Source organism: Microtus pennsylvanicus, chromosome 15 (genome assembly GCF_037038515.1).
Source record: "Microtus pennsylvanicus isolate mMicPen1 chromosome 15, mMicPen1.hap1, whole genome shotgun sequence".
NCBI lineage: Eukaryota > Metazoa > Chordata > Mammalia > Rodentia > Cricetidae > Microtus > Microtus pennsylvanicus.
In genome coordinates, this window is record NC_134593.1 from 29272955 (window position 1) to 29298017 (window position 25063).

Consider the following 25063-nt stretch of genomic DNA (forward strand, 5'->3'; position numbering starts at 1 on the left):
CCCTGATGATTTTGTTCAAAAGTCAGAATTATATGCTATTCTCATGGTATTATTAGATTTTAAAGAACTTCTTAATATAGTTACTGGCTCTCAATATGCACAGAGTTGTTTTACATGCTGAAACTGCTGAATTTATTCCAAATAATACAGAATTGACTTTACTATTTACCCAGTTACAAGAAGTAGTCAGAAATAAAATCATCCCTTATATGTAACACATATTACATCCCATAGAGACCTTCCAGACCCTCTAGCACATGGTAATGATGAAATTGATCAACTCTTGGTAGAAAATGTGCTAGGAGCCTCAGAATTTCATAAAAAATACCATGCCAGTAGCAAATATTTAAAAGAAGATTTTTCCATCATCTGGCAACAACCCAAAAAAATTATAAGGAAATGTTCTTTGTACAACAAAACTCCACTACCTTCAAGAAGTAACCCAAAGGGTACTCAAAGAAATGAAATTTGGCAAATGGACATGTTTCATTTTGCAGAGTTTGGAAAATTAAACCATGTACACCATGCCATAGATAGATATTCAGGATTTCAATGGGCATTGGCTTTGAGTTCTGCAAAGGCTGGTTCTATAATCTCATGACTGTGAGAAGTTATGGTCATCATGGGTATAACTGTACAAATAAAGACTGCCAATGCACCAGCATATGTCTCTAGTAAAATGGAACAGGTTTTTGTATATTACAACATAAAACATATTACAGGTATACCACACAATTCTACAGGGCAAGCAGTTATAGATCTAATCAAACTCTAAAAGATATACTTAATAGACAAAAAAGAATAGTAAAGACCACCAAAGATAGATTGCACAATGCTTTATTAACTTTAAATTTTCTAAATGCTAATGAGAGAGGAATGACATCTTCAGAGAGTAAAATCTTTTTGGATTTATTTCTTCCACAAGGCCAAGAGTCCTAGTAACTATTTCATAGACTTCATTTTTTTTTCTGAGAATAAGCATGCATCATGAGGGAAATACCATGGGAACAGGAGTAAAGCAGGTGGGCTATGGTGGGCATTGGCTACGTTCTCCATTGGAAAGCGGGTAGAGCCTTCCCTCTGGTATTGTTCTATCGAGTGCCAGCCACGATGTATGTTACATTACTTTTTGATGCGTGTGTTACAGGGTGCGCAGTACCTGATGGTGATGGTGGATCCGGATGCCCCCAGCAGGAAAGACCCCAGGATGAGATACTGGAGACACTGGGTGGTGTCCAACATCACAGTAAGGAGACCAACGGGTGTTGTCAGAACGGTTTCTAACTGTAGCTGAGGTCATCTTCCTCATAGCTTCTTAGCATTCATCTGAGAGGGCTGGAGATGAGGGTGAGTGAGGCCTTCTGGGTCAGATGCCCAAGTTTCCTAAGACCACATCTAAACATGAGCCATGGTGGGCTAGAGAACAAGGTCTCAGGACAAGAGCAACAGAAAACGCCAATTCTGTGCATTTGCTATTCTTTGTGATAGAGGTCTCCTGCTCTGATACCATTTCAAAGTATTGGAGACTGAAGAACCGACTCACAAAACTTCTGGAAGTTTAAGATTTGGCATAAGCACATCACTGTGGATTCCATGCATGTGCAGGGAGGCGGGAGTCCTCCAGTTTGATTAGCAGGGTGTGGAAGATCATGTGATGGCCTTTCCTATTGCCACATGAGTAGGAGAATGTGTCCCCGCACAAAGAATGCAGGCACAGCTCCCTTCTTTATATAGAAATAAGTCGCTGCTTGCGAGTTGGTTTCATGATAGCGGGGGAGGAGCCTAGCTCGCCTTTTTCAGAGTACGTCTGAGGCGCACCCTATACCAACACAAGTGTTAGATCTCCTGGCTTGAATTGGTGTGATCGCTCATCTCATCAAGAGGGCTTTTAAAGATACCGCTATCGTAATAGATATCACAGTCACCCTTCGGCACCCTCAGGGAACTCCCATGAGTCTGTTATATAAAACAGTGTTTGAGACAAGCCTGTGTACTTCTTCTCAGATGCTCTAAATCATCTCTAGCTGATTATCACACCTAATACGATGTAAACGCTGCCTAGATATCGTGTTGTGCTGTATTGTTTAGGGAATCAATGATGGGGAGAGAAAAATGCCTGCACTTGCTCGCAGATGTAATTCTCTCTCTATTTTTTTTCCAGTCTGCTTTTGGTTGAATTTGAGGATGTGGAACCCACAGGGAACAGAGGTCTAGCTGTATGTAACCCACATTTGTTTCCCAATCCGGTTCAATTACGGAATCTTGAATTCATGAGCGGCCTGGTAGAATACTTTGGAGAAATCCACATTAGCCTGTAGCCTTTGAAATCTGTGTCCAGACAGCCTACAAGCAGCTTTTGCAAAGAATGTGGAAAGGCCTCTGCCTTCTAAGACAATAGACTAGCAGAATGAAGTTTGAATGTGTTGTGAGTTAAGAAAGAACTGGTTGCCGGCCCAGAGACCAGACACTCCCTGTTTCTCTTGACTTCCTATGGTCATCCTGATGACCCCATGAAGAACACCCAGGGAAGATTTTAATCCCAGCACTCAGGAGGCAGATCTCTGTGAATTCGCAGCCAGCCTGATCTACAAGAGCTAGTTCCAGGACAGACTCCAAAGCTACAGAGAAACCTTGTCTCAAAAACAAAAATCATAACACCCTAGAAAATGTAGAGAAAGCCACAGGGGCAAAGACTAGTATCTTGAATGCTGGGGCCACAGGCAGAAGCAGGGATATCAGTTTAACTAGGCACTGCCTCCTCATCAGGGAAGACTCTCACACCAGAGTGTGAGATAGGTGTGAGATAGGTGGATAGGGAGGGGGTAGTTAGCCCAGCAACCAACCAATGTCCCAGCACCAGGACCCTTCGAGGAAGTTCAGGGGAGACATGCCTCCTCGGAAGCAGCCTGGTTGTAGCCCAGGTGGGGCTTCATAAGCAGCAGTGGACTGCGGAAGACCTTGGCAATTAGCACAATAAGGGACAGTGTTACGGGAGGGTCTTGATGTGTGTGGCAGGCGTGGGAGTAGAGGGCACAATAGATGGGCGGTTTGTCAGACTGGCTTCCATCTAGAGCATCATTGATCTCCAGACCTGAGTAAAGTTCATGGGGTAGAAGTTCAAGGAAGGAATTTTCTAGGTCATACTCATAGACACCCCATACACACCCACACACCTGCACAGATACATGCACACAGGGCTCCCTGTGAGAAGGTTCCAGTCGGGACTCTTAGGCCGGAGGAAAAAGCCATACGGGCAGAATGGTTTCCCAGTTGGGACTGTGACAGAACCCCTAGGGATGTCTGACACCCTATGCCACCTACTCCCGTCACCCCGATACTCACCCAGGACATAGCCCTCACTCCAGCTCTGTGCTGTGAGCCAGGGTTTAGCCCCAGAAGCCCTGCTCAGAGACACAGCAGGTGGCAGGTGACAGGTGGCAGCTGTCAGGCAAGCCTGCTAAGCCACAGCGCTTAACCACAGCCACCTGCCAGGGCATGGCCCTCACTTCCCGTTCGCCCAGAGGAGGCTCAGGTTTCAGTCACATTGCCACCCACTTTCCCTCTTCTGGGTGCCCGGCAGGAAGCTGTGGCTTTCCCTGATGGAGTTACTTGGCCCTGCCACCTGCCCCTGTGTTCTGCTAGCCAGAAAGATAGCATCAGCCAAGTGGGTTCAGGTCTCAGGTCCCAGAGCTCTGTTGAAAGAAGGGTGGAGGGTGGGGGTTCTGGCCAAGCCTAGGAGCCTGTCCTCTAACTTGAGATTCACAGAGAAGGGCAGGCTAATACCATGGAGAAATGTAAGTTCTTGAGCCCACCTCCCCACAGAACTTCACAAACTTGGGTGGGGAGGGGCCCATTACCTGGCAACTGGCTCACCTCCAGGTACCAGGACCTTCCCAGGAAGTTCAAAGGGACAGAGGCAGCCTGGTTATGGCCCTGATGAAGACTTTGGCCATAACCAAGGCATCTTCTAAGGTGCCTCCCAGTTCCCTGGCTGTGCTGTGGAAGGGTTCGCAGACACACAAGTAGCAGCTTCCACCTTGACCAAGTCCTCCAGAGGAGCTCTGGGGTCGGGGAGGCTGTAGCACTCAGACCTGGCATGACAATTGATGTCACTTACTCGTGAGGCTGTTTTCTTTTTTTAATTATTTTTTTATGTGCATCTGTGTTTTGTCTGCGTGTATCTTTGTATGAGGGTGTCAGGTTCCCTGAACCAGAGTTACAGACAGTTGTGAGCTGCTATGACTTGAACTCAGGTTCTCTGGAAGAACAGTCAGTGCTCTTAACCGCTGAACCATCTCTCCATCTCTCCCCAGCCCGTAAGGCTGTTTCAAATAAAAGCATTTTGGAAATGGTTGAAACATCAATCACTTTGTGACTTAGCATTGCTCCATTAAATGATAGGAAAGCAGGGGCTAGAAAGGTTCAATGACAGCCTCTGCTAGCTGTTGTAGTAGATAGTAGCTACAGGTATTGGATATGTGTCCCATACTCTAGACTATCCATATCATACAAAACTGTTGTGGGGTCCCACCATGTCCATCCGTCTCTTATCAGTCGTCCCATTATGTCCAGGGACCACCATGCCCCTCTGTAAGATGAAAACAATCTGTCCTATTCCAATGACTCCAGCACTCTCCTGGATGAGTAGAGGCTTCCAGGGCACATTGCCCGTGGGATGCTACCTTGGCATAATAACGAATACCTAGTCTGTGTTTTAGACCCCATAAAACTACACCCCACACATCCACCATTACCCAAACACCCTCATCAGCAAACCATGTAGTAAAGTCACTGCAAACAGAGTAACAATGGCCCTGTGATTCCCAATGGCCACAGAGAGAAACCTGGAGGAACATAAGCTAGCCTTGGTGTCAGACAGCCAGATATAACTGGACATGAGGACAAGTCATGGTCATGGAACCTCTTCAGTGGAGATAATGTTTTCAAAGGCGATCCGGAGCAGAACAGGACCGTGGGGAACATCTGTAGCCACCTTCCTCCAACTCCATCCAAAAGACAGGCTCACAGGGTCCAGATAGAAAAGGATAAGGTTCTAGGAATGAGGACATCTTAAATAAAGAGTCGGAGGTTGAAAGAGGCAAGAAATAGGACCAGTCCTGTGTAGTGGTTAAGAGCAATGGCTCGAGTCAAACCAACCATTATTGGCTGTGTGATCTTGGGCAAGCTGCTCAGCTTCTTTGTGTCTCAATGTGCTCATCTGTAAAGTGGAAATATTTATAACCTCTGCCTCACACTGTTAAAACAATGTTTATCTATGTTATTTCAGGTAAAATACTTAGAGCAAAAGCCCATAGCACATAGCTGGCTTTAAACAGTTGGGCGCTGTGCTGCTGCTATGGCCATTGCTCCAAGCCAAGTACCCCTTGAGCTCTAGAGCCACGAAAGCAGATGAAATCCAGGAAGGTGATGTCTTACGCAGGGGAAGTATTATGAGGGTCCAGAGGCAGTTTTGGGTATAACTCCCTTCACCTGTCGGTTCTCATGGGCTCAGCAACAAGACTAGGTAGAAGATACCCACCCCCACCCAACCTGGCCATGCCAGGGGATAGAGGGATGTAGACATAACTCACGAGGTGCTCATCAGCCCCTCTCTGAAACTCAGGGAGTGAAAAAGACTCCTAGTCATAGCCAGACATAGTGACACACACCTGTGATCCCAGCACTCAAGAGGCTGAAGCAGGAGGACCTGGAGTTCCAGGCTAGCTTTGCCTCTGTACTGAGATGCCACCTTAAAACACAAACAAAGGACCAGGGATTCCTAGCATCCCGCAGCGGGATAGCATCCTCCTCCCCAGTGCCATGTCCTCAGGTTTCTTTACAGATGCTTTTCAGTTCTGCTGAGGCCCTATTGAGATATCAATTAGTCTGCATCACTCACTCCAGGAGAAGAGTTTATTGGCTCCTTGTCTTATTTGTCTCTGGAATTAGCGCTCGGAGCTTTTCATGCAGATATTTTCATTAGGCTCTTTTTTTTTTTATTGTTAATGGGAATATTAAACACAGGAAGATGGTACATGAATGCTTTTCCACAAAGACTATCATGACTGGTGACAAAGAATATGAAGAATAATTAAGGAGACGAGTACCTTTTTTTCTTCCAAAAAAGAAAATCTTCCTAGAAACCGTCAATGATTCTAAAATTTGTCCTGAATGTCTTTTTTGTTTTAAAAAAGAAAAGGAGCCGCCACGTTCACACTTCCCCTTTTCACTCAGTGCCCTCAACCTTTGGCAGCTGTAAATGGCAAGCAATTCTGGGTTAAATCAAAGGGACCTCTAAGGGGTCATTATTCTGTCTACTTTTCTATAGGGTTGGATTTTTTTCTGTAATAAAAGGTTATAGTGTGTGTGTGTGTGAGTGTGTGTGTGTGTGTGTAAATAACCTCTAAGTATGTTAGGTGAACAAGAGGAATAGAAAACCTAACAAACAGAGACAGAATTCGCTCTTCCTGCTTTTGACTTCTGTGGTCAGCATGTATTTGAGTGACCCACAGTGGGGCTGGGCGATAGCTCAGCTAGTAGAGCACTTGCCTTGGAAACAGGAAGGCATGAGTTCAATTCCCAGATCTCATGTTAAAGTAAGCAGACAAATGAATAGATAAATGGGAAAAACTGGGCACACACTTGTAATCCCAGCACTGAGGAAGCAGAGAAAGAAAGGTTCCTGGGGCTTTTCTAGGCTACTTGGTGAAATTCCAGGCCAATGAGAAACCTTTACTCAAAGATAGCACCTGAGAGTGACCGCTAGGGTTGTCCTTTGTCCTCCACATATGCGCACACACACACACACACACACACACACACACATCTGTGCACACATATTAAATAGATTTTTTAAAAAGTATGTTCTAATGTGCTCCTGAAAGATCGCTGGCAAGTCCCCTGACGTCTCTGAGAATTCGGCTTCTCCACTGAAAAATGGACACAGAGTTTTCTTACCCAAGGAAGAAGGAGTTTAAATTCACCCAAAGGAAGAGCCTTCCTAGAAAGAGGCACCACAGAAAGTAGCATTCTGTCCTCATTCCTAATGAACGAAGCAGCAAGCCCTGTAGAAATTTACATATGTACCTATAAATAATTATGGAATATGGCATATGTATGTATGTATGTATGTATGTATATTCAGAACCCAGCTAACAACAATAAGCAGAATAAATTATCTTTATTAGGACCACCAATAGAAATGAAGAGGGCAAATTGAAGAGAGAAGTAATTCCTTTTTTGTTGTTGTTTCTTTATTATTATTTTAGGGATTGTTTTATTATTATTCTGTGTGTGTGTGTGTGTGTGTGCGCACGCGTGTGTCGCTCTACACACACACACACGCACGCACACACACACACACACACACACACACACACACACACAGACTCTTTCTGTAGCTCAGGCTAGCCTCAAACTTGCACTTGCCGTTCTCCCACCTCTGCTTTCAAAGCGCTAAGATTACAGGAGTGTGGCACCATGCCAGGGTTGGGAGCAGTCAGTCTTTTGTCTCCTCCGTTTATTGCCCCCTGACCTCTGAACCAGACCAGCGCTCTCCCATCCCCAGCATCAGGGCAAAGCGCAGGCTTCCTGGGCTGCTCGGGCTTCTATGTACTTACTTCCCTCGGGTCAGAGCCGCAGCCCCTTCCTCCCCAATACTCTCCGCTTTATTTTTAACCCCTCGCCAGTTTCTTATCACTCACAGTCCCCCACTCAGCTGTCATTGTCCTACCCCAGAGATGCCTTCACTCCCATTCAAAATAATTTAAATAAAATGTTGCTACAAAGTGGAATATTATCTTTTGATGAATGTTTTTAAAGCCCTTTAGGTTTTCACGGTAATTTGCGGTGTAAAATTATTTGGAGATAAGAGCCAAATTAGCTCTCCTATGCTGAGGTCGCTGTGTCCTGTTATCCATGTGAGCAGTGTTTAAATATAATCAGCCCTTAGACTAATGCAGCATAATTGTTCATTTGAAATAGCTTTTTTTACTCCATTCAATGAGTCATTAAAATATTCAAGGGATAATGCAGTGAATTGGAAATGAATTTATCATATTATCCCATACATACTGCAGTACTTCAGGTAACTAAGGAGAGGGAGGGAGAGAGGGAGAGACAGAGGGAGGGAGGGAGAGAGAGGGAGGGAGGGAGAGAGAGAGCACATGGATGCGAGGCACACAGGAAGAAAGGGGGCTTGTGTACATAAGGATGTGATAAAGGGTTCCAGTGGGTTTGTGGTAAGCAGAAGAGGGAGGGGAGGACAAGAAAGAAAATGTTGTTCTTCAAGGCGTTCTCTCTCTCCTCTCTCCCCTTCCCTCCCTCCCTCCCTCTCTCTCCCTGCACTCTGAGAATCTGCTCTACCACAGCTCCACTGTTAACTTATTTTTATCAAATATGTTTATATCAGAAAGTCGTTATGGAAACCAATTCTGCCATCCAGGAGAATTCCTGGAGCAGGCAGAAAACATTCTCTATTCTCTCTCTCTCTCTCTCTCTCTCTCTCTCTCTCTCTCTCTCTCTCTCTCTCTCTCTCTCTCTCACACACACACACACACACACACACACACACACACACACACACAGTCTTGTTCTTCTCCAGCTCCAGCAGCCCAGCAGAGCAGGGTTGTGGCTAGACACACCCTGGTTCTGGTTGGACAGAGCGGTGCAACAAACCCAACTATCACCCGTAGTCCCAACCTGTCCCTGTCCTGGGCTTGCCACTGTCCCCTGGGCCTCAGTTACCTTACCTGTGTTTTCTAGTTTCCTTTCCATGGCTGTGATAAAGACCATGACTGAAAGCAACCTGTGAAGCAAGGAAAGCATCTACCTGACTTAACAGGGATTCAGGGCAGGGACTGAAGCAGAGACCACGAAGGAGGGAAGCTGGCCCTCCATGGCTCACTCAGCCTGCTTGCTTATACGGGCCAGCACCACCTGCCTAGGAGCAGTATCGCCCAAGCGGGCCAGGCCCTCCCACATCAATCACTAATCAAGAAAATGCCCACAGACTTGTTTACAGGCCAATATGACTGAAACAGCTTCCCAGTTGAATTCCCTCTTCTTAGATGACCCTAATTGGGGTCAAACTGGAAAAAAACAAATACAACAATAACAAAAAAATTAAAACTATCCAACACACTATGGCAAGCAGTTCTTAGGCAGACAGGCAGGGCTGGGGGGCTATGGTAGACTCTCTGAATGCTCCCAGGGTCTGAGGGAAGTTCTGCCTGTTTGCAATACTGAGAATGATCAAAAGCATTAAGGTAGAAGCCACATCCAGAGTGAGGACATCTGCCCTGGCCACACTTCCCTAAGGTGATAGGTGACCAGCCCCCAAGAAAGCAGCCAGCTGTCTAGAAACCACCCCAGGAGATCAGCACTCACAAAAGGAGGGGGGAGGGTAAGCCTTCAGGAGCGACCCCAGGAAGCAGTCAAGGGACTAGAGAGATGGCTCAGTGGTGAAGAGGCACTTGCTGCTCTTTCAGAGGACCTGGGTTTGGTCCCTAACACCTACATGGTGGCTCACAGCTACCTGTAACTCCAGTTCCAGGGGATCCAGTGTTGTCTTCTGACCTCTTTGGGCACCAGGCACTCACTTGGTACACAGATATACATGCAAGCAAAACATCTACACACATAAAACATAAATATTTTGTTTTGAAAAAAATAAGTGGGGCCTAGCAGGAGGAGATTGGGTTGTGGGATTGGGGCAGGCACTAAAAATTTCTAAAAATCTAAACAGTATCAGACAGCTCTCCTACTGGAACCCAGATTCTACGCTCGCCTCAGGCCCGGGCCCACTCCTGAAGACTGCACAGCCTCCTCTTGACCTGTCTGTGGTGTCCCCACACCCAAGCTCTTGTACAATCTGCAAAAACGAGGTGTTTAAGTGGGTCAGGAGCTCTCGACAAATTGCGCCTCCGGGATCCAGAAGGGGCTAAGAGATATGATCATAAAGCCGTATGCGAATGTGTGTGTTCCTAAGCATGTGTGTGTTCACTGATGAGTGCAGACATCTTTGGAGGCCAGAAGAAGGGTGCCTGATCTGTCGGAACTGGAATTGCGGGTGGTTGTGAGTTACCTGTGGGTGGGTGCTGGGAACTGAACCTGGATCCTCTAGAAGACCAGCCAGTGCTCTTTCTGAACACTGAACCATCACTGTAGCCAATCCTTATCAAAATTAAAAAATCTCATAAACTCAACCTGAGGAACCCACACAGGTGCCCTAAAAGCCGGTCACTCCAGTCCTCTTGGATGTCTTCACGGGCACATGCACTGATCCTTGGACGGAAGGGAGCCCTAAGCAAGCACAGCCCATCTTGATGAGAAAGCTCAAACCATACCAATCATGGGAGCCTGGCTTGGCTTCACTGACTGTGCGGTGATGTGGGTTTGTGGCTCGTTGACAAGCCAAGCCAGTTCTGAAGAGCATTGACAAGTGAATTAGCAGTGGTTGCGAAGTAGGTCACTGGGGACAAGCCACTGCCTTGTTCTGTGCCTGAGGGATCACATGCCACCATATTTGTAGGTCACACAGAGTTTCAGGAAGTAGTTAATAATGATGAGGAACATAAAAGAGTTGCTCTTGACAAACAGGAAGTAGGGGCCCTCACTGCAAAAAGCAAAACAAAACAAAACAAAAACAGATTTAATAGGGATTGATGTAAAGTTCTATATTTAGGTTTCAGGTCAGTTTTGTGCATTCAGGATGGGGAAGGTCTGGTATGTCAGAGGTTCATGGGGGAAAAGAGCAAGACAAGTTGGTGTTAATTCCTAAGCTAATTTAAACCTGAATTCTCAGATAATAATAGAACATCAAACCATAATGCAGGAGTTAAGACAGTTAGGATAATCTTAGGCCACATCGGAAAAAGAGGAGGCTTTTGATCACTAAAGATGGATGCTCATGGCTTCTCTCTCTCTCTCTCTCTCTCTCTCTCTCTCTCTCTCTCTCTCTCTCTCTCTCTCTCTCTCTCACCGGCTCAAACCATGGCTGTCCATTCATTCCTTCACTCGGCATGTGCTCAGCATGTCCTAGGCAACAGGTTCCGTTCAGTCATCTGCAAGCTTACGCCATCAGACGCCTTCTTTCTAAAAAACTTCCTGTCTGGCAACAGAAACCAGGGAAGAAAAACAATGACTGATATAGAGGCGGGGAGTGTTGGGATGGAGTGAAGTCTTGAGGACCATGGGAAATGAAAAAGAGGGCTAGAAGCAGACCACCCAGAGGAAGGGATTTGTGAGCCAAGTCGATGGTCACTGTGTTACCAAGTAAAGAGAAAACCAGCCAGGCAGAAGGAGTCGGACACCAGTGTGGCTGGAGCTAGTGCTCAGGAGAGACGCAGTGAAAATGGAGGTTCTAATGTTTCTTACCATTCATAAGAGTCTCCCCGGACACCACATCTGGAGCAGTGAAATCAGAGCCCGGGGGTCGGGCTCAGTAGCCACTTAGTTTTTTTAAGGTTCCCCAGGTGAGGCGAATGTGTAGGAGAGGTGATGGGTAGGGGAGAAACGTTGCCAGAGAACAGCTCTCAATTAGGCGAGATAATTAAGTTCCAGTTCCTTGTTAACAATGTATTAGACACTCAGAACTCAAGGGGGAAATCTCATATAAAATATTCTTATTGCAAGAAAGGAAAAGGAATTTAAAAAAAAAAACGAAAACAAAACAGATACACCAGGGCTAAGAAACATCAATTCAAAGCCATTGCCTAGATTGGGGCAAGGATTTTAGCGCATGGGCTACAGAGGGTCTTGACCTGAGTTAGAAACTACCTGTTGGGGGTTGAGGGAGGTGTTTCAGCGGTTAAGAGCATTTGTCGTTTTTTTATAGAAGGCCTGAGTTAGATTCCCAGCACCCAAATGACAGCTCACAATCACCCATAGCACCAGTTACAGGGGATCGATCGGTCACCCTCTTTTGACCTTCACTGGCACCAAGCATGCACATGTTATGCAGACATACATTTGAAAAAAAATTTATTTAACATAAGAAAAAAAATAAGACAGGGAGTCAGGTACAAAACCAGATACCTGCAATTTCTTCTATAGGAGGCAGAAAGAGCACTTGAGCCCAGAGTTTGAGACCAGCCCAGGCAATATAGCAAGATCTTGTTTCTAAATAAATAAATAAATATCATAAAAGTGGGCTTGCATTTCCAAAAGTTCTCTCTGTCTGCCATGGCTGTAGATGGCCCCAAGAGACAATTTTGCTCTTCCATGGGGGATGACAATGGTCTTCCCCATGACAAGAGTAGAAAACATGGAGGAGACAGCTTCAGGGCCTGCCCTGAGGTCAGGAGCCATCAGGACCTGCTGATGGATTAGACAAAGGGGGTGAAGCTGCTTGAAGGACTTGGCCGGAGGCTGGGCTAGATTGACAGTCAAGTGTGGGACTCGGGCGCTGCCCATCAGAAGCCTGCATTGATGGAGCAGAGCACCATGCTGAGAGATGTGGGATCTCAGAAGCCATGGGGAGTCATCTCTGTCCTGATGGGGACTGGGTGACATTTCAGAGTTTGAGAGCAGGATTCTGAAGGTTTGTCTGCCAGGCCACTTGGCCAGGTGGGTGACATTACCGTAGCCTCTGCTCTCGGATGGATCTCTTATGTCTCCCGCACACACTGAGGCAGGCAGGTGGACTTCAGTGCCGGTTGGTACCAAGTTCCCATAGTAAAGAGCTCTGGGCCGGGTCCTCCACATAGCCGCTCTCCCTCTTTCTGCAAAAACATTGTTCATGAGCACAACCTGTTCTGGCGGGTCTCAGAACACACAAAGCAAGCTGTAAGTTCCAAGCAATTCCCTGCATGCTTGTTCTCCCAGTCTACAGGGTATTTCCGAATACCAGCAAGAGTAGCATTGCTGGAGGGAGAACATGGAAGTCGCTCTCACTTATTTAAAAAGGTGAATCATTCTCAGTGGGGCTTTATGGTTAGTCACACCTGCCTGGGAACCTGCGTCCCTAGTGATCTGCCCCCAGTGGTTAGTACTACTGCCTGTCATTGTCGCAAACCTCAGCTATTAACCAGAAGACCACAGTGGGCCACAGAGTAGGGCAGGGCGGGAACAGCTCTCATTAAGGAGGAGGGGTGGAGGAGCCAGCAGCATCCTGGCTATGTTGGGGATGGATAAAGCCCCAGCCAGGAGGTATGTCTGGGGGCAGCTGCAGGAAGCCAGACTTGCTAGGGCTAGAGACTTAGGGTGTGAGGAGGAGGCTAAGGAAAAAGACTTGGGAGCATCCTCGGGTTCATCAGCTAGCCAGCTCGGCCCCTCAGAAGCTAGTGGAGCTACTGTGAAGATCACGAAGTAAGGGACGAGTAGCTGGTGACCCAGAGTACAGTGCCCTCCTTAGCTGGAGTGTTTGTTTCTCAGAGAGGAGGAGGAGGGAGGAAGAAGATGAGAAGGAGAATGAAGAGGAGGAGGGGGAGGAAGATGGTGAGGAGGAAGATGAAGTGGGGGGGGGGGGAGAAGGAGGAGGAGGAGGAAGCTAGTCCAGAGTTCCTCCATACTCCCGTGGAGGAATCAGCATATCTGCAGAATTGGGGGGAGGGTACACGGATGGACCCCCCCTCCAGGGGTGGAAGGACAAATGCGCAGAACGCTATGGCTGCTGGCCTATCAAACCTTCTGCGAAGAACTAGCTCTTTCCTTTCAAAGAGGGTGGAAGTCACTGTTCTCTTGTCTCCGTTGATGAACAGATTCTGGGTGGCAGGAGTCACCATAGAAACAGGTGCTATCTTAAGCAAATGAGCCTTATTAACCTTAAGAGTGGTGGAGTTTTCACAAGATTGCACATATAGGGTAGGAGGGAGACGGGGTTTGGTGGGGGGAGGGTTGAGGTGGCTGGGAAGCCATGTTGCTCTGGGTGGGGAGGCCTGTGTGTGTGTGTGTGTGCATGCCGTGCACACTGCGTCTGTGGGTGCCCATCTTTACGTGTTGTGCAAAACCGCTTCTGAGAAGGTAAGCTCGGGTCCCGCCCACCCCTTTCCCTGGGAGATATGCTGTCTCCCCATTCCCTCCCCCGACAAGAAACCCTCATCTCCTGGAAAGTGGCCTTAAGGCTGCAGTGCCCAGAGGTCCAGTCACGACCCCTCTTCTACTGCTTGTGCAGACCCTGCCTGTGGTCCCGGGCCTGATGCGCATGTGAAACAGGTGTTTCTAGAGAGAAAAGCCAGGACGTGGGGCCCTTTTTTGCCCTCGGAAGCAGGGTAGTTCAATGGCAGGAGCAGGAATCCAGGCATCTAGGGGACTTGGGTCCATGCGCTGTCCCTCAGGGAGCCCCCATCTGTAAAGGGCAGACTCACCAGGCAACTCACAGGGCTGAAGCGAGGCTCTTATGAGATCACCTAAGTTCACACAGAACATATACCCTCAGAAGCCCCCACTGTGAACTGCTTCCTTTCTGGGGAGAAAATGGGGGCTCTTTCCACATTTACATTTCCTCAGTATGGCTTCATCAGCCAACAAACTTGCTTGGGATACCTGCCCTGTTTGTAGAGGCAGGTAGGGATGGCTAGAGGAAGATCAGGACAGAGAGCCTGGCCTTCAGAGAAACTGTGGTGGTCAGGTAGGCCAAGGAGAGGTAAGGTTGGGTGGGGCTTTGAAGTCAGGTAGGATTGGGATGGGCAGAGAAAGGGGCCATACATTCGACTCTTGGTGATGCATGGTAAAGAAGAATCCTGAGCAGTGAGCTCCTAGACACACATCTGCTGCCCTCTGCAGCCCCTCCTCGGCCAGGACACTCCACTCCACTAGCTAGCATGCCACCTGCCCCAGTCTGGCTCCCATTCCTAGGAATAAATCTGAGCTGTTGCCTCAGGGACGCTGACACGTGCTGTGTGCCTCCTGTAGCCCAAGGTGCTGTTTATCAGGGATTTAGGCTAGCAGAGGCTCAATGCCCTGGGCAGACTCTGGGAAGGGGAAATCTTCTATTTCCTTGCTGTAAAGTGTCAAAAGCTCCAGGGTGGGGGAGATGGCCCAGTGGATAAAATGCTCCTGCACGCGACCTGAGTTCAAATCCCCAGCACTAGGAGGTAGAGACGAGAGTCTTAAGCACTTGTTAGCCTAGTTAATCAGTAAGTTCCAGGTTCAGTGAGAAGCCCTGTCCCACAAAGTAAGGTGGGGAGCAGGAGAGGAAGATGGCTGACGCTGACCTCTGTACACACACACACACACACACACACGCACACACACACACACACACGCACGCACACACACGCACACGCACACACACGCACACGCACACACGCACACACACGCACGCACACACGCACACACACGCACGCACACACACGCACGCACACACGCACACACACGCACGCACACACACGCACGCACACACACGCACGCACACACGCACACACACACGCACACACACACGCACACACACACACGCACACACACGCGCACACACAAACGCACACACACACGCACACACACGCACACACGCACACACACACGCACACACACACGCGCACACACACACACGCACAGACACGCATGCGCACACACACACATGCACACACACACACATGCACGCACACACAGGCGCGCACACACACACATGCACACACACACACGCACACACGCACGCACACACAGGCGCGCACACACACACATGCACACACACACGCATGCACACACAGGCGCGCACACACGCACGCACACACACACACGCACACACACACACACGCACACACACGCACACACACACACACGCGCGCACACACACACGCACACATACACACGCGCTCAGTTCCAACGCGTGCCTGAAACTGGGACAAGGTTGCCACCACAAACCGGCTCTTCCCTCCTTCGCACCTTCTAGATCTCTAGAGCCAGAAGGTACCTCAGGTTTATTTGGTCATACCCATGAAGACACGGACACCCGAGGTCCACAATGAAGGGAGGGTCCTAACTTTTCGTCTCTAGTATCCCAACATTACTGAGATGACAGAAGCCACCCCTCAGCTCATGTTTGGTGGGCCACTGGAGATTAGTAGGTGGTTAGTTAGGTCTCCAGGGGTGCCAAGGGACCCATCTTTCGGGTCTGACTAACAAAGAAGAAAGGGGAAGCTCACCTCTCACCTTCTCTCCCTTCAGAAATCAAAACCTGGCATTTGGGATTTCACTTGACCCTGGCCAAGGGATGCAACTTTAGGGATATCAGAAAAGCTTTCCCAATCCACCCATCTTTAACTCCGAAATAGTCTTCCACGTTGGCTTTAGAGCTGCCAATGAATGTTGCACGAAAACAACACAGCTGAAGGCCTGGCTGAAAGAGTCACTCATGGGAAGAAGCTGTGAGCTGACTTGAGCCCCACATTCAGCTTGGCAATAAACAAAATGGGAATGTTGCATGGGCCTCTCGGAGAAGATCACATTGGGAGGCTCTGGCAACAAGGAAGAGTGAAAGGAAAGAGCAGAATTTCACCCTAGTTTGTCTCCCTGCAAAATCTGGTCCTCCCTATATAGCAATGGCCCCGAGGACTGATAACCTGCCTGCCTGCCTCCCTTCTTCCCAAGGGCATCCAGGTCATACTTTATAGGCATGGCAGGAAAGAGGGCCATGCCACTGAAAGTTTTTATCACTCACAGTTTCGGCAGAAGGAGGCCTGCTGTGCCGCGCCACACAAGGCCACATGGGGAAGTCCCTGGGCGTGTCAGGAAGCAGAGGTGGCAGAGGAGAGTGTGGCCTGGAGCCCTTTCTGTGGTTTCTGCAGGGAAAGAGCAGAATCAGGGCAAGCAAGCTCTAACTGGTAGGCTGGCATGATATCAGTGGGTTCTGGGGCAATGGGGGTATGCTCCAGCTGCCTGGTACCCGCCCTAGGGTGGCACAGGTCAGGAGACTATTGGCAAGATATGAGAGAGTTAGGGAGAGGAAGTGATGGAAGGGATGGGTTCAGGGCTGGTTGGTGTGTACGTGACGGATGTGCTTGCAGGCAGAGGCCTTACAGACTTTCGGAAGTAGCCAGCCATGACAGGGACATAGTCCCAGAACAAGTGCCCCTCAGGGTATCAAAGCAGCAACACAAAATGCAGAAGATAAAAAAAAGAATGACCAATCCCCCCTGCACCCTGTCTCTCTGAACACACTTCTCCTTTGAAATCATTCCATTTAAAAATCTTCTTGTTTCAGGTACCTTCCTTGGGACTCCAGGACCTGGCCCTTCCCCCCACCTCTCACTTAGCACAGGTTGTGTGCCGCACAATTTAGCACCCAATTCCACGCTCTCTCGTTCCCTAGCCATCTCGAGGTGCTTGCCCCAGTTTCCCAGCCCCCTGGGAAGGCTCTGCTTCCCTCCTTCCTGCACTGGCGTATGTCCAGCTCTGTACCCTGAGCTTCACCGTATGCATTGGCATCAACCCTTAGCCTGTGTAGAGTACCAGTTCTGACCCCACTGCCCTTGACACTTTTGTAATGGATGGCCAGGCTGTCATAACATTGTCCCTCTCAAGAACTCCTCCCTTCCCCAGGACCTTCTGATCAAAACGTCCTAGTAGAGAGGTCTTCTCATAGCTTCCTCTGGAAACTATATACCCTCCAACGTTGATCACCCACAACCTTCCCTGCCATAGTAGTTTGAATGTAATTGGGCCCCATAAGCTCATAGGGAGTGGCACTATCAGGAGGTGTGGCTTGTTGGAATGAGTATGGCCTTGTTAGAGGAAGTGTGTCCCTGTGGAGATGGGCTTTGAGGTCTCCTTTGCTCAAGCTTCACTCAGTGTGGCACTCAGTTTACTTCCTGTTACCTATGGATCAAGATGTAGCAGCCCCTTCTCCAGCACCATATCCTCCTGCGCACCACCATGATGATAATGGACGAAGCCTCGAAAATTGTTAGCTGCCGTCTCAGTGAAATGTTTTCCTTTGCAAGAGTTGCCATGGTCACGGTGTCTATCTATCCACTGCAATAGAAACCCTAACTAAGATACCAGCCTCCAAATATCCTCCATTCCCCTTCACCAAACAGCCTCTTCCTTCTTCTCTGCCACAGCAAAGTTCTCTGTGGTACCATGAGTTTATTGACCTCAGTGAGATTGCTCATCTTCCTGGCCCCAGTATACTGCCAGTTTAGATGATGAATCGACTGTCTGACTACCAAGGCCCCTTTGGGTGTTGCCACCTGGGGTATTGACATCAACTAAATAGCTGGTTCTTGACCTAGGCAAGAATGTCTTCTTAGATGTAATGGGGGCAGATATGGGAACTGTGATAGCCGATGCATCCTCTCCCCAGAGCCTGCACCATATTCTGGGTGGAGAAGCCTTCTTTCCATTCCATGCTGTTGGCCATATCGTTGATAGTTTCAATAGCAAAAGATTACTCAACCCATGCAAGACTGACCAGGCACATACCTCCATTCCCCCACCCCTGCCCCAGTCAACGCTCTACTTGGCATTGTAGGAAGCTATAGAAGGTTAGTAAGGTTAGTATCAAATGGCCTCAAGAAACTCAACAAGCCCACGGAGAAATGCAATAAACACACGTATGCGCACACACATACACACAGCACACCATGTGAGAATTGCCGAGGAAACCAGACGATGCCGTAGACCAACAGCCTGGCACTCCTGCCAGTCTAGAATGCTGTTTACAATCCCTCCTCTGGATTTGCCAACATCTGACTTTCAGTCTTTGGCAACACACAACGTGAAGCCAAATATGGGTACCGGATGTCCGCCACTTTGAAGGAACTGTATGCTTTGAACTTGGTGGGCTTTGTCTGCTGCTGTTGCCATTGTAAACACTCCACATCATGGTCCTCTTCACCACAGAACAGTCCTGAAACCACCACATTTCCATATCTAAGATGCTCCTCTTCAAACGTCCTTAACACTTAGAAGCACAAAATCCATCTTGTTTATACTGATACTTCAGAAAATATGATAGATCTATTTATTTATATGTTATACTAGTAAATGGGTATGAAACAGCAAAAAAAATAATCCAATAAATGTGAAAAATTTCAATGAAATGTTTTAGAAAGTATGTGAAAGGCTTGAAGATAGAGATGATAGATACATGAATATGTAAATAGATAGATATATATGCATATATGTTTAGGTGTGTATATATACATACATATATATGCATAGGTAGATATAGACATGCAGATATGCATGTATATGTAAGTTCATAAGCTGAGAGTCTCCAAATTAATTTGTTTGATAAACAATGATTTTATTAGAATGCAATATAAAAGTTCTATAGACTGGAGAGAAGACTCAGCCTTTACGAGCACTGGCTGTTCTTCCAGAGGACCCAGGTTTCATTCCCAGTACCCACATTGTAGCTAACAACCATATGCCCACTCCAGTTTAAAGGAACCTAACACCCTTTTCTGGCCCCCATGGCCACTGCACACACACACACACACGATGCACAAACATGCAGGCAAAACAGCTATATACATAAAATAAAAATAAATAAATCCTTTTAAAATGGTTTTTATTATTGGAATTTAAGGTATCCAGTGTTCCCTAGAAGGAAAAAAGACTCATAAGGAATATTCAAGAAAATTTTATAAAAGAGTACTAGTGGGAGGAAGTTAGATGGAACAGTCTTGCTGATATTGATGCCTAGTGTGAAACTATAGGAATTTAAGGTGGAGGTATGGCAGGAAAATACACAGACATATCCTTGAGATGGAACGGGAAGATATGGAACCAACTAGAATACTCAACCCAGGGTGAAGAGGTCATTTCAAACAAGAGAAAGGATAGGTTACCCTCTAAGAGGCTTTAGGGAAATATTATGTTAGCCAAGACAAGCCTGGCCTCCATCATGAGTTTCAGGCCTTTCTGGAAAACATTCTGGGACTGCGTCTCAAAGCGGGGAGAATTTAGGAGGAGCTAGGTCTGTAGCTCAGTGATGGAGCACTGGCCCAGCATATGGAAGACCCCGGGTTCCATTCCCAGCACAACAGCAAGGTTATTGAAGTTCTTTCTCACCTAATAATCAAAATAAATTCTAAATTAACTATGTGAAATAAGATATATAAATTTTAATTTTTAAAGAATAAAATACACTAACATTTTTATAACATGGTGGAAAACCTTGAAGCTCTAAGTACAAAACCTTCAAAGGTCAATTAAAAGGCAATGCACAGGGGAAAGACACGACGTGCAGATGACAAAACGTCATCACACTCACGGCACACATAGCACTCAGAATGGGCTAACCCCTGCACATACCCCACGGGAAGGAAGAAAACGAATAGTGTGTAAAATGCTCAGGACAGAGTCTGGCACAATAAATTTGAACCGTTATCAATCTATTTTAGCCCTTGGTAGAAAAACATTACATTAAAAAAGTAGCAAAGGACATAAATTGGATGTTTTGGGTGGAGCTGGGGATGGGACCCACGGCTTCCTGGATATTAGACAAGCACCTTGCTGCTGAACTGTACTCCCAGCCCAGAAAATTCTGTTCAGAGAAAAGCGTCATAAATCTGTGAAAAATAGACATAGGCAGTGAGGAATGCAGACCAAATGAGAAATCATCTACTTTCCTGCCCCATGGTGACTATGGCCATTAAATTGGCAATTTTTAAATGTAGCTTTGTTTGTTTGTTTGTTTTTGCAGGGAGGGAGAGGTTCTGGATCTTTTTTGTTTGTTTGGTTGGTTGTTGGTTGGTTGGTTGATTCTTTTTTATTTTTTGTTTGTTTGTTTGTTTGTTGAGACAAGGTTTCTCTGTAGCTTTGGAGCCTGTCCTGGAACTTGCTCTGTAGACCAGGCTGACCTCAAACTCACAGAGATCTTCCTGCCTCTGCCTCCTGAGTGCTGGAATTAAAGGCATGTGCCACCACCACCTGTCACGGCTTTGTTTTTAAATTAATTAATTAATAGCCAGAGTCCTTTCATAAGGTGTTGGTGGGAGTATAAATTGCTGAGATTCTGCCAGGTGCACCAAATGTCAAATACCTTTCACATGTTATACAGGCTTTGACCCAAGGTTCCTTCTAGAAACCTGTACAAAAATTATATTGAACAGTGCTATCTACCAAAATAAAATCAGCCATGTTAAGTAATGGGCTGATTCAGAAAATTATAGAGGATGTGAAAAGTGTATCATCTACAATTTACTGCCAGGTAGCTTATACTACTTACAAATTTGTGTGTGTGTGTGTGTGTGTGTGTGTGTGTGTGTGTGTAAGTTAAAAATTAGAAATAACCTGTTTACCCATTGAGAGGATCAGTAGCTAATAATGGCATGTGGAATAATATGCAGCTATCAAAATAAACACAATATAAAAGGACCTCATCAAGATATGTATGCCACATTGCTATGTGAAACAAAAAAAAGCCAATCAAAAGTCGTTAAGATATGGGGCATGGCTGCAGCTCAGGCAACAGGCTGCTCGCCTAGCACACACAAAGCTCTGCTTTCTATTAGTGTGGGCCTCTGGTCTACGTGAAGGGAGGTGGAGACGGGAGGAACAGAAGTTTAGGGCCATCAGCAGCTGCCTAGCAAGTTAGTGACCAATCTGGGATATACAAGACCTGCCCTCTCCAAACAAAACCAATACAAGTCTCGAGACAGATGTTGGCATAATTGTGCACATCTGTAATCCCAGTATGTGGGAGGCTGAAACAGGAAGGTTCCAGGCTCAAGGCTAGCCTGGGCTACTTAACGAGACACTGCCTCAGAAAGAAAGAAAAGTGGTTCACCCATAATTAATCTAAGAGTATTCAGGGAATGTCGACAGGTCCATCCGTGAAGGACACTGGCTCTGCCCGCAGGGCAATTCCAGCCCAGTAAAAGTAATTAGATGGAGTCTACCCCATTTGGGTGTATGGGGAAATTTGCATGGGAGAATAAACTGGAAAGTGTACCCACCAACATGTTCCTAAGAGTCAAATCCAGGCGGCAGCTGTAGGATTGGAAGTGGTTTTTATGTTCTTCTTTGGGCTTAGATGTTTTTCCAAATATTATATAATATGTATTTTTATCACCATATTTTAAGTGCTGTCTAAAAAAATTAAACTGCAGAGCAGAGCATATGACCATCATAGCTCCAGGGGTGATGGGGAGGACTAAGAAAGGTCCGGAGGCTTCCTTTAGGGGGCTCTGAAGCCCTGAGGGCACCCTGCCACCACCTCCCTACCACTACCTCCTTTATGACATCCGGCACATGCCTCTGCCATCCACCTGGAGCTCCGTTTGCAATTTCAGGTGACATATCTGTCCCAGTACTGGGCTGAGAGTGCCCTATGGGCAGAGCCAACATCCTGGAGTTCCGAGTGCTCTTTGACAGGGCTACTCACACTTAAATAAGGCAAGGCGTGTCAGAGTGCTGGATGACTCACACAGACTCAGGGCGTCTTTGAAATGTTGGTGCTAACTGGTAAGAGCAAGGAAGGTTTTACAGAGGAGGAGGAGGAAGCGTGGAAGCCTAGAAGCATGGGCGAGATGTAACCAAAGTCAAAATCCAGTATCATTGTGGGCTCAAAAGATAACAGGTCCCTGAGGGATCTGGGGAGACAGCTCAAGTCTGTAAAGTGCTTGCTTTATAAGTAAGAAGAACCGAGCTTAGCTCAGAACCCATGTTTAAAAAGCTACGCATGGCAGCATGCGCTTGTATTCCTTGCGCACATCCCCGGGGCTCGTGGCCAGCCAGTCTAGCCTCGCAGCTCCAGGCCAGTGAGAGACTCTGTTCCAAAAAACAAGGTAGATGGCACCTGAGGCTCAACAGCCAAGGTTGTCCCCTGGTCCCCTGGCCTACATACACACACACACACACACACACACACACACACACACATACATGCACACACACACACACACACATACATGCACACACACACACATACACAGAGGTAAGCATGTACACACACATATACGCACAAATCACACAGGTCACCATAGAAATATTCCACCAACCTGCTGCCATCTCTTTTCATTGACAATTTAGAAAGATCTAGAAGTTTTTACTCTACTGGACCAAGCCCCAACATCCCTGAGTGGTCATCTATGGCAAGAAACCCAAACACCACTGTTGGTCTGTGACGTTACCCATAGCCAGCTCACCTACTGTAGTTCCTGACATTTGCTGGCAACCTTTTATTAACAATCCCATGAATTTAAATATTAGCTCTCCAAGACTGAGTCTTTTTATTTTTTTAATCCGACTCGCTCACTGCTTTATGCCTAGGGCCTAGGATGGTGTTTAATGAATCATGAGTACTTATTAAATGTTTGTTACATAAATTAGATAGAACTTAAATATTGGCTTATGGGAGTCTGCACTGTATTATCCATATATGTGACAAACACATATGTATATATACACACTTCTGTGGCTGCCTTGTGAATATGCATTATGTGTTTGTACATAAGATATGCAGAGAATCCAAAAGAGAATGTGCATGCATGTGTACACACACACACACACACACACACCATTTGGGAAAATATCAAAAGGAGAAGCCCACAGCTTTCTCAGGAGTCAACTACATCCTTTGAGAATAGAATTCCAATAAAATAGAATTTGGATGGTGTCACAAATAAATTTGCCTTTCTAAAAGCTCCCAAATTAAAATTTGAGAGGCTTGAACATGAGGACGAGATGGCAATGAATAGATATGAATTTGCTTTATTTGTGCAGCATGAAAATCGCACTGTACCATTTCAGGGAGAAGGAAGAAAAGCTGAGGTGAGGGAAGCGAGACGCCGGAAGCGGCGCGGCTTGGCTCCCGGGCCCAGGCTGCCTCCTGTCGCAACCCACAATCCTGGGTCTGTCCAGGAGCCCAAGGAACACTGTGGCCCCTTACCCTCTCCCACCCTAGGAGCCCACATGATTCAGCCTCTCCCTGGGTGCTCAGAGGGGTGGGAGGAGGGCTGGGGGTAGGGCTGTCCACGGGAGACCAGTGCCTGAGGCTAAGGGTGCCTGTGAATTACCAGCTTTACTCTTTCGGGCATTTGGCCAACCGAAGGGCAAGGGCACTAGCTGTCTCTGCGTCCTCCTCCCACCAGAGCAAAAGAAAGTGACTTCTGTCGCTCTGCTCTAGCCTCTCAGAGCCCTGAGGGATCACTGCATGTCCCAGGCACTCGCAGATCTCAGTGCCTCACGCTAGAGACGGCGCTGAAGGGTAATAGAAACAGTTTGATCTTTCAAGAACCCTGGATGCATAATATCTATACATAGTTCTTGAATTTTCATCCTAAAAACAATTAGCCAAACAGTCCTTTTTATATGATATTTGCAACTACACTGACAGTAACAGCAATTAAACCCCGTCTGTTTGCTAAGAGGAGCCAACTCCCCCTTTCTCCAGAAGCCTGTAAAATGTACAAAGTGGGGACTGTACCAGCAAGCCTGCAGGGATAGCTCGAGACCCTCCCAAGACAGGCTCCAGCTCAGCTGTGTCCTCCCTAACCCCAGTTACCCCCAAATCTCAATCAGTCATAGCAACCCAAGAATAGTCTTGGTGCTTCCTGTTCTACCTACCTTCCCCCACCACACACACACACACACACACACACACACACACACACACACACACACACACACACTGTGGCAGCTTACTGGTCTACCCCTTCCCTGACCCTCTCCCCTGACTTCCTGTATCTGACTCTCAAAAGAGTCTTCCACTTGCTATGAGAATGGTCAGTCCTAAATGCGTCTGTGCTCTATGGACCTGGGGTCAGCTTAAGAAGAAACTGTGTCAGCCGGGAGGTGGTTGCTCGCGCCTTTAATCCCAGCACTTGGGAGGCAGAGGCAGGTGGATCTCTGTGAGTTCAAGGCCAGCCTGGTCCTACAAGAGCTAGTTCCAGGACAGATGCCAAAGCTATAGAGAAACCCTGTCTCGAACAAAAGAAGAAGAAACTGTGTCTAGGTCTGTGCTGATGGGTACGATGAACAAATGAGTAAGAAGTTAAATGGGTGAATTCGTCAGCACACAGCACTTACAGTAATGGACGGTAACAAAAGAAGCCTTTGGAGTATATGCAACAGAGACTGGGCTTCCAGGGCTGGGAGAGGGCATGGGCCTGCGATGGGAATGGGACTTGTACCTGCATTTTTTTCTTTGTTTATTACCCACGAACACGAGCAT

General features: G+C 47.1%; 1 protein-coding gene across 3 annotated transcripts in view; it reads left to right on the plus strand.

Annotated features, from left to right (window-relative positions):
* Pebp4 (phosphatidylethanolamine binding protein 4) overlaps window positions 1-25063 on the plus strand; it is a 221428-nt gene that overhangs the window by 124231 nt on the left and 72134 nt on the right. For all 3 annotated transcript variants that reach the window (XM_075949160.1, XM_075949161.1, XM_075949159.1), the window contains one exon: window positions 1148-1246. In XM_075949160.1, the coding sequence (XP_075805275.1) occupies window positions 1148-1246 (99 nt within the window). The remainder of the gene's footprint in view (window positions 1-1147; window positions 1247-25063) is intronic.